The 11,557-nt window shown below is 43.9% G+C and overlaps 2 protein-coding genes across 2 annotated transcripts in view; one reads left to right on the top strand and one right to left on the bottom strand.

Annotated features, from left to right (window-relative positions):
- Window positions 1–313: 313 nt before the first annotated feature.
- On the bottom strand, window positions 314–4,036 carry LOC145398507 (uncharacterized). The gene is made up of 7 exons (XM_080271382.1): window positions 3,671–4,036; window positions 3,225–3,386; window positions 2,823–2,903; window positions 2,294–2,423; window positions 1,715–1,866; window positions 1,045–1,194; window positions 314–571 (listed from the first exon to the last, which is right to left on the bottom strand). Exons 1-7 carry the CDS (start codon window positions 4,034–4,036, stop codon window positions 356–358), a joined length of 1,257 nt encoding a protein of 418 aa, XP_080127508.1. The 3' UTR covers window positions 314–355.
- A 4,938-nt stretch (window positions 4,037–8,974) lies between these two features.
- Lrp4 (LDL receptor related protein 4) overlaps window positions 8,975–11,557 on the top strand; it is a 169,422-nt gene continuing 166,839 nt past the window's right edge. Inside the window, exons 1-2 of the mRNA XM_080271383.1 lie at window positions 8,975–9,055; window positions 10,729–10,993. Coding sequence (XP_080127509.1) covers window positions 8,975–9,055; window positions 10,729–10,993 — 346 coding nt within the window. The remainder of the gene's footprint in view (window positions 9,056–10,728; window positions 10,994–11,557) is intronic.

The following is an 11,557-nucleotide window of genomic DNA, read 5'->3' on the forward strand; positions in this document are numbered from 1 at the left end:
GGCTAGGCAGGTCCTGACATTTAAGATGAGAGTGACCAGCCTCACTTATCATTGAGTGGCATTACTTTAGCAGTAAACCCCAAGCACCCTTGGATTTAAACCTGCACAGGGTCAATCTGATTGGAGTGCCTTAATTATCCACTGAACCACCAGGCGCCATAACTTGGTTATATGGGTACCACCCAGCGTAGTAAATGGTTCGAAGTGTCATACTGATAGGGTTTATTGCAACTATTTCTAACCCCCTAGTTTGGAAAGTTTAGTTTAAGCTGAGCAAAATGATAGGAGATGGCAAGTGTAAATGAATAAGACATTCCTGAGCTCAGTGGATTAAACACTTTGTTATTGGTGGACTTCAGCAGTACAGCCAGTCCTGGTGGTGAGGTGGACGGCAGTGTGCAGGGCAGATGGTGTGGGTTCGTTCCCAGCGGTACCGACTCCTCAAAGTTCTCTGGCCCACAAAAGTGAAGTTTACCCTTTGTGAGGGAAAAGGTTGGGATCCTGGGAACCTTCTACATGTGTAGGAGTCATGAACTGTTGCATTGAGTTTTGCCACTGGCCACATTTGTGTCTGCAGGTACACAAAATGGTGGTAACCAAAATGGTCACCACAATTGTGTAAGACTATTGATGTAATATATCGATATCACAACAATCATCTTTTGTCTAAAACCATCCTCTGATATCCTGACAACTATCTTTGCTACATGTTATCAATGTTACCAAGTGACTTCACACGTACTGTATTTTGCCCACATTCAATGATATGGCTCCTTTAACATCACTAACATACAGCAAATATCCTGTTCTTGAATTTCACTTACGCTATTGTTGTTTTGTAACACCACAGTCACCATGTTTGCTCGTACATTCCTCCTTGTATATGTTTACCGAAGCATTAGTAATGTATGATTAATGTAGTTAAGTTGAAGGCAGTATACAGTACTGGATTTAAAAAAAAAAAAAAAAAAAAAAAAAGTTCATAAGCCATGAATGTTTCTTAAAGAAAATATTGAGATTTTTTGATGATTACTATATGTGTACCTTGAGCAGTGCCTGGTCCTGCATAGGTGTACAGAGAGCATAGCGCCCCACCCTGGCCCCAACAGCTCCCTGCCAGGTGTTGCAACCGCCCCACAGCCCTGCCAGCATCTCCACACCATGGAAGGGATGGTCCCGCATAATATGGTAACACTGCATACATGCAGAAATTACTGTACTGTATATTGATCAAACTTATCAGACCCAATCATACTGTTTATTTAACATCAGGATGCAAATTAAGTGCTGATACAGTACCTTAGCTACCTTATATTGTATGGTAATGAACTTTAAAGAATTTATGTCAGCTTAATATCTGAGCAACATACAAACACATGGTTTACTGGACTGATGGACGTTTTAACTGAAACAAATTGACTGAAAGACTGAATGGCTGATTAACAAGCTAACTGAATAATTGATTAACTAATAATGTTTCCTGTAACATCATCTACATTTTTCTCACTAAGGATGGGGTGAGTAGGGTCCAGACAGTAAGAAAAAGAAAATAATGATAGAGGGAGAACTAACAGCAGCATGTCCAGCTGCTCAGACCACACTCACCCCATTCAAGCCCTCACAATCCAAACTCCAGTATGCACTACAAGTAATCAGCTGAAAAAATGACCAGCTATTAATCTACCAGTAAGAGTATAATAGCAAGATAACTGACCGTGTCCTGGGCCAACCACTCCTGCACGGCATGAACCTCGCGAGTCAGCAGGGGCGAGTCAGCATCCCGGACCAGATAGCGAGACACAAGGCCCTCCCCTACAACCCCCATCCGCCACCCCTGTCCCTCATTTTGCCACACACCCTCCACTGCTGTAAGCAGGCAGGTAGGTAGGTAAAGTACATAGGAAGAGTAGCAAGGGAGTAGGTATTACACTAAGAGGTAGGTAGACAGGTCAGCAAAAAGGTAATTAAGCAGTAAGAGGATAAAGTGAGAAACTGGTCCTTAAAGAAAATGTAGAAAGAGGCCAAAAAATCTATGACTTTTTAAATTACTGTGAAGTAACACATTATACAGAAATATAACTGGAACTTATGCAGAGGACAAAAATGAGTATTAATCTTCTACTACTATTATCCTACTGCTGCTGCTGCTGCTATTATTACTATTATTTCTGGTATGATTAATAATATTTGTAATCAAAGAAGAGTTCCTTTAATCAAAAGCTTAAAGTGACATTTAGGTTATGGAGAAAATTGGAGGTTCACTGTGGGTTCACTCCCCCTCTCTGAGACTCACTGGGAAGCTGCGTGACGTCACAGAAGTCAAGATGTGGGTGGTGGCAGGCGAGGGAACACATCCAGGTGAGCAGGGCGGGGGAGGACCCAGTGCTGTCCACATATACTCGTACATTCCACCCGGGGTACACCTACGAGGGGTAAGAAAAGTGCCAGTCCTCTACTGCATTTCGAGGTCAGTTTGGGAGCTATTCACACAACATAAATAAATGGGAACAACCAATTCCACTTACCTCCTTCAAAACGTAGGGACCTGAGCGTTAAACAACAAACTTTAATACGTTTGAGGGTAAATGTATGAACAACTTCCCAGTAGCGTAAACAAGGGTGGGATTTACAAATATTTACAGTCGTTTCCCTGTCGCAGCTTAGATATACTTTTACAGGGAGAACTAGACAAGGGACGAGACTCACTGGGTAGCTGCTGGGGTCAAGCTCTATTTTCAGAAAGAGGGATGGGGACACAGATCAGCCCTACTGATGAAAGGTAGCCTATATCAAGGACACAGTAGCTGCAATGGAGTAGTTACCTCCCTGATCCGCGGCACTAGTCTTTTAATTCCAGAGTGATAATCGCTGGGGAAGGCGCCGAATACAGAGAAACTCACCACCTGCAGAATAAAAGGATGCTATTATGAACCCTGTAGTGATCAATTTCCCGTCGTTCGTTTTTGCTTTCTGGGAGGAAAATGAAAAGAGTGAAGAATCTACTCATGTTCATTGTTCTTTCTGCAAAACCCAGTAAACTCCAACAGTTTTAAAGTTCAAGCTGAGTGATAATGTCTGCTGAAAAACAAAAATATTTCCCTATATGGCACAGTAGATACGATGATAATTTCTGTACAATGACTTTCTGTTTTACTCATGTTAATGTCACATGAATTTATAAAGATCATGGAAATTATAGCATTCAATGGATCAAACTCTAGAACCTGCTGTCCTGGGCCCCTTAAGGTGGCCAGGTCGCTGCAGGTGGACTCCCCGAACTCCTCCTTCACCCGTCTCAGCAGTTCCTCGCCCCCTGGAGGACACGGCGCCGCCACTCTCGCTACCACGCGCCGAGTACACGAGCACGGCCGGATTTTAACCTCCACCTGTCAAATAATTACGTGTTAAAGAGTGATAATGTAAAAAAATGTGTACAACAGAAGTGGTAAATCCGAAAACGGCAGTAAGCAGTGCGTGACTCGGAAGAGCAGTTAGCCAATATGAACTCGTTGCAAGTTTTCTTACATTCTTTGGCAGGATGATCGTGTGACAAATGAAAGGGATGTGCGTATAAATAACAGCTTTAGGTCTGACTCGTAAACAAGGGTGTCATGTGTTAATTCATCACGTTAACTGGTTTGTTTACACTGAGTTTGTGATGGCGGCGTACCGAGCACTCCTGAAGCGGCTTCGGTTCCACGGGTGGTGGCGTCTGTTGACTCTCCACCTGGGGAATGTTGAGGCTGTTGTGAGTGTTCGTGTTGATGCTGCTTCTTGTGAGCTCCTCGTCCTGCTTTACAATGCTACATTTTACCCTGTCAGCACCAATGGACCTCACCCCGACCAACGGCAGCATCAGCACTTTCACTGCGGCGGTAGTGGTGGTGTTGGCGGTATGAGATGCCGTGGCGTGGTAACCGTGACTGGCGTGCTGGATCAGGTGGACCTTGACGGGTGGATGGAGTGTCATCAGCAGCAGGAAGCAGACGATGACCACGGTGACGACACTCTCTCGAGGCGTTGCACACTTCGCCATTATACCTGGTGAGTAACATAAGCATATACTGTATCTCTCTCTCATGCTATCTAAAGATTGGTGCAGTTACTAGCCGTGAGAGGCCCCTTTGTTGTCATAGAGGCGTACCTCTTCACGTTAGCACAGATTTGATAGCATTTCTCCATTTCCTATTTATTTTGGACATGACGAGGTACATCTTTGTTATCTTGCGTGTTGTTTATACCTTTTTAATATCCACATACTGTACATTGTTTAATTAACATAAGAGAGGGTGTTTATGCATATTAAGTTCAATATATCGCAAAGGAGGAAGTGTTGAGAACTTCGAAGCCAGTGAGAGTACAGGCCATACCAGTGTTAACAATAATAATAGACAGTGCAGGAGTTAGAAATGATGGACAGTACAACAGTTTGAGGAACCTCAGTTTCGCATCGTGTGACGCAACTGGCAATAACCTCATCATGTTTGGTTGACATTCGCGCGCTGACAACAGTCGTGGATCGCAGAACCCCGTGGAAGCTACATTAAACAGGGGGCAATCATCCTTTTTCTTTCGTTCATTCACTCAGTCTTTCTTTCATTTTATTTTATTCTTTATTCTTCTCTTGTTTTTTCGACGTTGAAAGAATGAGGGTCCTGCATTTTTGTTATGATTTTAGTGCTTGGAATTCGATAGCCTTAAAAAAAAAAAAAAAAAAAAATTGACCGTTTCGTTTTTTTTTTTTTTTTTTTTTTTTAAATAACTTTGAGGTACCGATATATGACTCCGCTGTCACTTGGTACTGTGGAATGAAGTGACCTGTGGAATAGCGTAGGGTAGTAATTAGGTGATGAAATATTAGTGGAGGAACAAGGGATGAAGTAAACAACCAAGACGAGGTTAGTTTTTGATCAGGGCGGAACAGCAAGGACTGAGATATGTAGAAGTAGTTTAAAGTGACGAGATGTGGAGAAGAGATTGTTAGTTGTGGAGAGGAGCAGTGTCGAGTGGAAAAGTGTAGCAGAGATGATGATAGTTGTGGAGAGGAGCAGTGTGGAGTGGAGACGTGGAGTAGAGAGGCGATGTTAGTAGTGGAGTGAAGAGTGTTATAGTAAGATGTGGAATGGTGAAGTGTGGAATACTGTAGAATAGCGAGGATTTTATTAATTGGATGTAGTGTGGAGTGGAGGTGTGTGGAATGAAGTGGGGCATATAGAATGGAGTGGTGAAGCGTGGAGTGGTGAGGTGTATAACGAGGTGGTGAAGTGTGGAGTGGTGGTGTGGAATGAAGTGGTGAAATGTGAAGTGGTGAGGTGTGGAATGAAGTGAAGTGTGGAATGCTGAGATATGGAATGACGTGGTGAAGTGTGGAGCGGTGAGGTGTATAATGAAGTGAAGTGTGGGGTGGTAAGGTGTGGAATAAAGTGGTGTGGAGTGAAGTGTGGTGAGGTGTGGAATGAAGTGGTGAAGTGTGGAGTGGTTAGGTGTGGAATGAAGTGGTGAAGTGTGGAGTGGTGAGGTGTGGAATGAAGTGGTGAAGTGTGGAGTGGTGAGGTGTGGAATGAAGTGGTGACGTGCGGAGTGGTGAGGTGTGGAATGAAGTGATGTGGAGTGGTGAGGTGTGGAATGAAGTGGTGAAGTTTGGAGCGGTGAGGTGTGGAATGAAGTGAAATGTGGAGTGGTGAGGTGTGGAATGAAGTGGTGTAAGTGTGGAGTGGTGTGGTGTGGAATGAAGTGAAGTATGGAGTGGTGTGGTGTGGAATGAAGTGAAGTATGGAGTGGTGAGATGTGGAATGAAGTGATAGATTTGGAGTGGAGAGGTGTGGAATGGAGTGGGGAAGAGTGGAGTGGTGTGGAGTGGCTAGCGGGTGAAAGTGTAGTATTGCGAACTTGGTGTGGAATCGCTCACTATGTCACCCGCAATCACATGGATTTGCCAATTCACCAGAGGGTCTTCTCACACACACACACACACACACACACACACACACACACAGGGAGAGGGAGGGCAGATTATTAAAGGGTATCAAGAATCCGGCCTTATAAGTAGGACCTCTGCGTCTTTGCCTGCTGATAAGATGCTGGCAGATTAGAAGAAGAAGCTACAATGATTGGTAGAGAAATTTTGACAGTGTATCTGAGAAACTGAAATCGTGGATGGAATTTATGTAAGAAGGAGGTTAGGATTAGAAGTTGGCAACATTCGGTAACCTTATGATTAATTTTTATCTGTACAGAAATAGACTTCTGGGAGATTAGCAGCAGAAGCTAGAAAGATTGATAAAGAAATTTGGAAATATATATTGACAGAGAAATTTGGAAATATACCCGTATATATGTGAGAAACGGAAATCTAAGAGAGTTTATGTTCGGACAAGGACTTGGTGGTCGGGTGTATGTGAGAATAAGGTGAGAGATAAGGACGAAAATCTGTACCGACTTGTTGGAAAATGTGGCAGTATGTGCGAGAAATGAAAATCTAGGAAAGTGTTTATGTATGAAAGAAGAGGGAGTGATTACAGGCTAACAGGAACTTGGGTTAGGATTGGAGAGTATATGTGGTTATCTTCAGTTGAGGTGCTGGGAGATAAGGAATAGAAACTACAGTGATTAGGTAGAGAGAGCTGCAATATATACGTGAGAAACGGGATCTAGGAGAGAGTGGAGGTAAGAAGAAAGAGGGGTGTTTGACAGAGACACCGTGTCGAATTGGGCTATGGGAACGGAGCAAGAAAATCAGAGGATATCCAAACAATTAAGCAGAAAATCGTTTGGCAGCATGAAAAAGACACACACACACACACACACACACACACACACACACACACACACACACACACACACACACACACACACACACACACACACACACAGTGAATCGTTTGAAGGCGGCAAGAATAACATTTAAAAAAATAATAGGAGTGAAGTTATACGTCGTTTGCTTCCAGCCTGGTGAAGATCCGCAACCCCTTTCGAATATAGTCAGATTGGAGGGCCGATTTGCCTAGTAACCAAGGAGACCAGTCCTATTTCACATCAGATTTCACACAACCTCGACTTAGTTTTCAAATTGAGAGAGAGAGAGAGAGAGAGAGAGAGAGAGAGAGAGAGAGAGAGAGAGAGAGAGAGAGAGAGAGATTACCCAAACTGCCAAGAATTCTGTTCATGGAGGGATAGATGGATTGATGAACGGGTTGGTGAGGAATGTGGCGTGGAAATTGTTTGAAGTGTGAATCATATAAAAGGTTAACATGAGGTTGGCTGTGGAAAGAGTGAGATTGTGTAGAAGGATATGTGTGAGAGAGAGGTGGATGGGATGATGATGGTATTGGGGTGGTGGTGGTGGTGATGATGATGATGGCGATGATGATGAAACTAAAACTAAGGAAGAGAATGAGGAAAAAGAAGAAAAGAATTAAGCAAAACCCAGTTATATATTGTTTTTAGACAATAAATTAGAATATAGAGTACACGCAGAGTAAAATATATGCAGAGGAGATTAGAGGATAACAGAGTGCAAAAGAAAAGAGTAGAGTACAGTAGAAAAGAGCAGTAGAGAGTAGAGTACAAGAGAAGAGAGTAAAGTAGGCTACATTAGAGTACAGAGAGTAGGCTAGCTAGAGTACAAACAGAAGAGTAATGTGAGCGTACAGTAAGTGGTAAACAACGATGATCAAGGAGTTACTGGGTGTGACTTACATTACTTGGGGTGGTGACTGCTGGTGTGGAGTGAACGGAAGAGATGTGGAGTGGAGTGGAAGGATGAGGGGAGTATGGAGTGGAGTGGAGTTTAGTGTAGTGGGGTACAGTGGACGGAAGAATGAGCGAGTGTGGAGTGGAGTGGAGTGTGGGGAAGGATGAGTGGGTGTAGAGTGGATTGGATTGGAATGGAGTGGACGGTAGGATGAGCAGGGTGTGGAATTGGATTGTGTGGAGTGATGGAGATGGTGTGATGTAGTCTTGGCGAGGTGTTGAAAAGTATAAAGTACCTACTTGTACTCGTAGATGTGTGAAGTTGTGTGGAGTGGCAAGGTGTAATATGGCAGTATAGGATGATGTGGTGTGTTGTGGAGAACCTCGAACGAGAAATGGAGTAGCGTGGAGTGCCTAGACGCGGTGTGGAGTAGGTTGAACTGTTGTGAAGTACTATGGAGTGCCAAGACGCGGTGTGAAGTAGCTAGACGTGGTGTGGAGTAGGTTGGAAGTGAGAGAGTGAGTGAGGCAGTGTGGGAGTGATGGGGACGGTGATGTTACTCCTACCAGGCGATACACACTACTGACTCACACTAGTAGGAGCTGCTGATGGTGAGGGAGAGGTGACAGTGGTGGTGTCATGGTGGTGTCACGGTAGTGGTGTTGAAATGCTGTTAGGATGGAGGTATTCTGGTGTCAAGCCAGGAACTTCTCTGAGGTTATGGTGATATTAGAGTGGTGTGGTGGTGTCAGGGTGTTGTAGTGGTGTCAGGATGGTGTCAAAATGGTGTGGTGGTGTTAGAGTGGTGTCAGGATGACTTAATGGTGTCAGAGTGATGTCAAAATGGTGTGATGGTATTAAATGTGAATGACAGAGTAGGAAGGTTTGGGAGGATGTTTTTAGGGGTAAAGGATGTCTGAGTTGCAGCAATATGGGAGAATCTGTTGTTAATCCCATCATCCCGAGTACCGTTTTCTTTTTTCATTTTGGCTACAAGGGGGCGATTTTATTTTTGTTTATTTTTGTTTAGGAGGAGACCCAAATAGTGAAGGGATTAATGGAGGTCAGTTTTAAATCCTTCCGTTCGAAAAAAAAAAAAAATCTCCAGATATAGATTAAAATTGGCAGGAAAATGCAAGATTGAAAAAAAAAAAAAGAGTTACCTGATTTAAAAGAGAGAAAAGGAATGTTAAGAGTGAAGGAAAGTGTTAAGAGTGAAGGATGCTGGAGAAGTAATATTGGCGACGGAAGTTTGGTAAAAATAGCGACGGCGAAACTAGAATGACGGTGAAACTAGTGACGGTGGAGAGTGACGACGACACTGGTGACGGTGGACCAAGAGTGACGACGAGACTGGTGACGGTGAACCTAGAGTGACGACGAAACTAATGACGGTGGTCCTGGAGTGACGGTGAAACAAGAGTAACTGAAACTAGTGACGGTGAAACTAGAGTAACAAAAGCTAGTGACGGTGAAACTAGAGTAACAGAAACAAGTGACAGTGAAACGAGTAAATGAAACTAGTGACGGTGAAACAAGAGTAACTGAAACTAGTGACGGTGAAACAAGAGTAACAGAAACTATTGACGGTGAAACAAGAGTAACAAACTAGTGACGATGAAACAAGAGTAACTGAAACTAGTGACGGTGAAACTAGAGTAACTGAAACTAGTGACGGTGAAACAAGAGTAACAGAAACAAGTGACGGTGAAACAAGAGTAACAGAAACTAGTGACGGTGAAACAAGAGTAACAGAAACAAGTGACGGTGAAACGAGTAAATGAAACTAGTGACGGTGAAACAAGAGTAACCGAAACTAGTGACGGTGAAACAAGAGTAACAGAAACAAGTGACGGTGAAACGAGTAACCGAAACTAGTGACGATGAAACAAGAGTAACAGAAACAAGTGACGGTGAAACGAGTAACAGAAACTAGTGACGGTGAAACAAGAGTAACAGAAACAAGTGACGGTGAAACTAGAGTAACTGAAACTAGTGACGGTGAAACAAGAGTAACTGAAACTAGTGACGGTGAAACAAGAGTAACTGAAACTAGTGACGGTGAAACAAGAGTAACAGAAACAAGTGACGGTGAAACTAGAGTAACTGAAACTAGTGACGGTGAAACAAGAGTAACTGAAACTAGTGACGGTGAAACGAGTAAATGAAACTAGTAACGGTGAAACAAGAGTAACTGAAACTAGTGACGGTGAAACAAGAGTAACAGAAACAAGTGACGGTGAAACAAGAGTAACTGAAACTAGTGACGGTGAAACTAGAGTAACCGAAACTAGTGACGGTGAAACTAGAGTGACGGGAGAATGAGTGAGTGACAGGCGATAGGAAAGCGAGGTATATTTAGGAGAAAATAAGATAACACCCGTCAGTTGATCCAGTGTTTACTTCCGCCTTGCTCTCCAAAATTCACTAGCTTCATTTTATTTATTTATTTATTTATTTTATTTTATTTTTTTTTGTCAGCGTGATACTCCCAATTTAATGTTATTTATTGGTTGACTGGTTTATTATTATTGTTATTATTTTAACTAGGTGGACACGAAGACAGGTTAGGTTTTATAAGTTCTTTTCGTCTTTGGAGGCTGTGACAGTAGATAGATAGACAGATATAGATAGATAGATAGATAGAGATAGATAGATAGATAGATAGATAGGAGAGAGAGAGAGAGAGAGAGAGAGAGAGAGAGAGAGAGAGAGAGAGAGAGAGAGAGAAAGCAGCAAATTCACAAGTCGAGAATGGGTCTAGTAGTAGTGAACGGCCTGAGAATCTAAAATTGACAAAGACAGGACGATTTGGCGGTGGCGGTATTAGATGCAGATTTAAAAGTACTGTAGAGTAGCGAGGATAGGAGTAGAGGAGTGAGGGATGCTGGAGTAGGAACAGCAGAAGGAGTAGGAGAAGGGCGGGAGAGCGACAGTAATACTCGTAAATAAACTGCAAGAGACAGATTTAAGATTAGATAAGCAAGGGACAGGAGTAGAAGGAGTAGTTAGAGGAGTGCGGGATGCCGGAGTAGGGACAGCAGAAGGAGCAGGAGCCGGAGGAGGGCGGGAGTGCGGCTGTGCAGGGAAGGCTGGGACATACACCACAGGGCCAGCTGAGCGCCAGTGTCTCTCGTCCCTGCGTGAGGACCGTACGTGGAGCCTTGCCGCGTTCCACCAACCTGTCTCTCCTCGGCCCCCAGCGCTTGTGTGATGTGAGAATGAGGGGAAGTGGCAGTGACGACCCCTCCACTGCTCTCCTGCTTGGCCTCTGCTCCCTCCTGCTGATCCCGGTGTTAGGTCAGTGCAGTGGTGCCAGGGAGGAAAGAAAATTGTCTGGAAAAAAACTATATAAGCTTGCTTGAGTCAGTGCTGGCAAGATGGGCCCGTGCAGTTGATCCAGTTTGATGGCTCTCCCAGCGATCAGGGAGTGCTTGTTTTGCGGTATTTTACTGGTGTTTGTTGGTGTATAGTGTTTGGTGTTTGTCCCCCGAGTGCAGCTTCAGAGGGCCCGGCCAGGGAGGGGAAATAAAGGGGAGAGTGTGGTGGAGACAGCGGAGGTGGAGACTTGCGCCTGCGTCACTCCAGCCACCCTGCCAGCATCCGTCCAGTCCTTGTTCTTGCTTGCACTTAACACGCACAAACATTCCCAGCAAGCACACGGCCCTCCCCACAAACACAAAGGACCCTGCAAACAAACACACCATCCCTCTGACAGGAAGCACGCGTCTGGATGATGATAAAAAAACAAAAACAGGATGGCTTTATGTGCATATGTAGAGGTGACGTACGTAATTCTCTCGTGTGGCGATACAGGATGACTAGCATGACCACAGTAGCTTAAGTGGTATTTAAGAGAGTAGT

This window comes from Coenobita brevimanus, chromosome 45, assembly GCF_032717465.1.
Source record: "Coenobita brevimanus isolate Jiangsu-jjx chromosome 45, ASM3271746v2, whole genome shotgun sequence".
NCBI lineage: Eukaryota > Metazoa > Arthropoda > Malacostraca > Decapoda > Coenobitidae > Coenobita > Coenobita brevimanus.

Excerpts from the sequence above, each read along its gene's own strand:
- LOC145398507 (XM_080271382.1), bottom strand. The coding sequence starts at position 4,036 with ATGGCGAAGTGTGCAACGCCTCGAGAGAGTGTCGTCACCGTGGTCATC. Across the intron at positions 1,195-1,714 it reads AGTGGTTGGCCCAGGACACG|TGTTACCATATTATGCGGGA; the intron begins GTCAGTTATCTT and ends GCATGTATGCAG. Across the intron at positions 572-1,044 it reads AGGACCAGGCACTGCTCAAG|ACACAAATGTGGCCAGTGGC; the intron begins GTACACATATAG and ends GTGTACCTGCAG.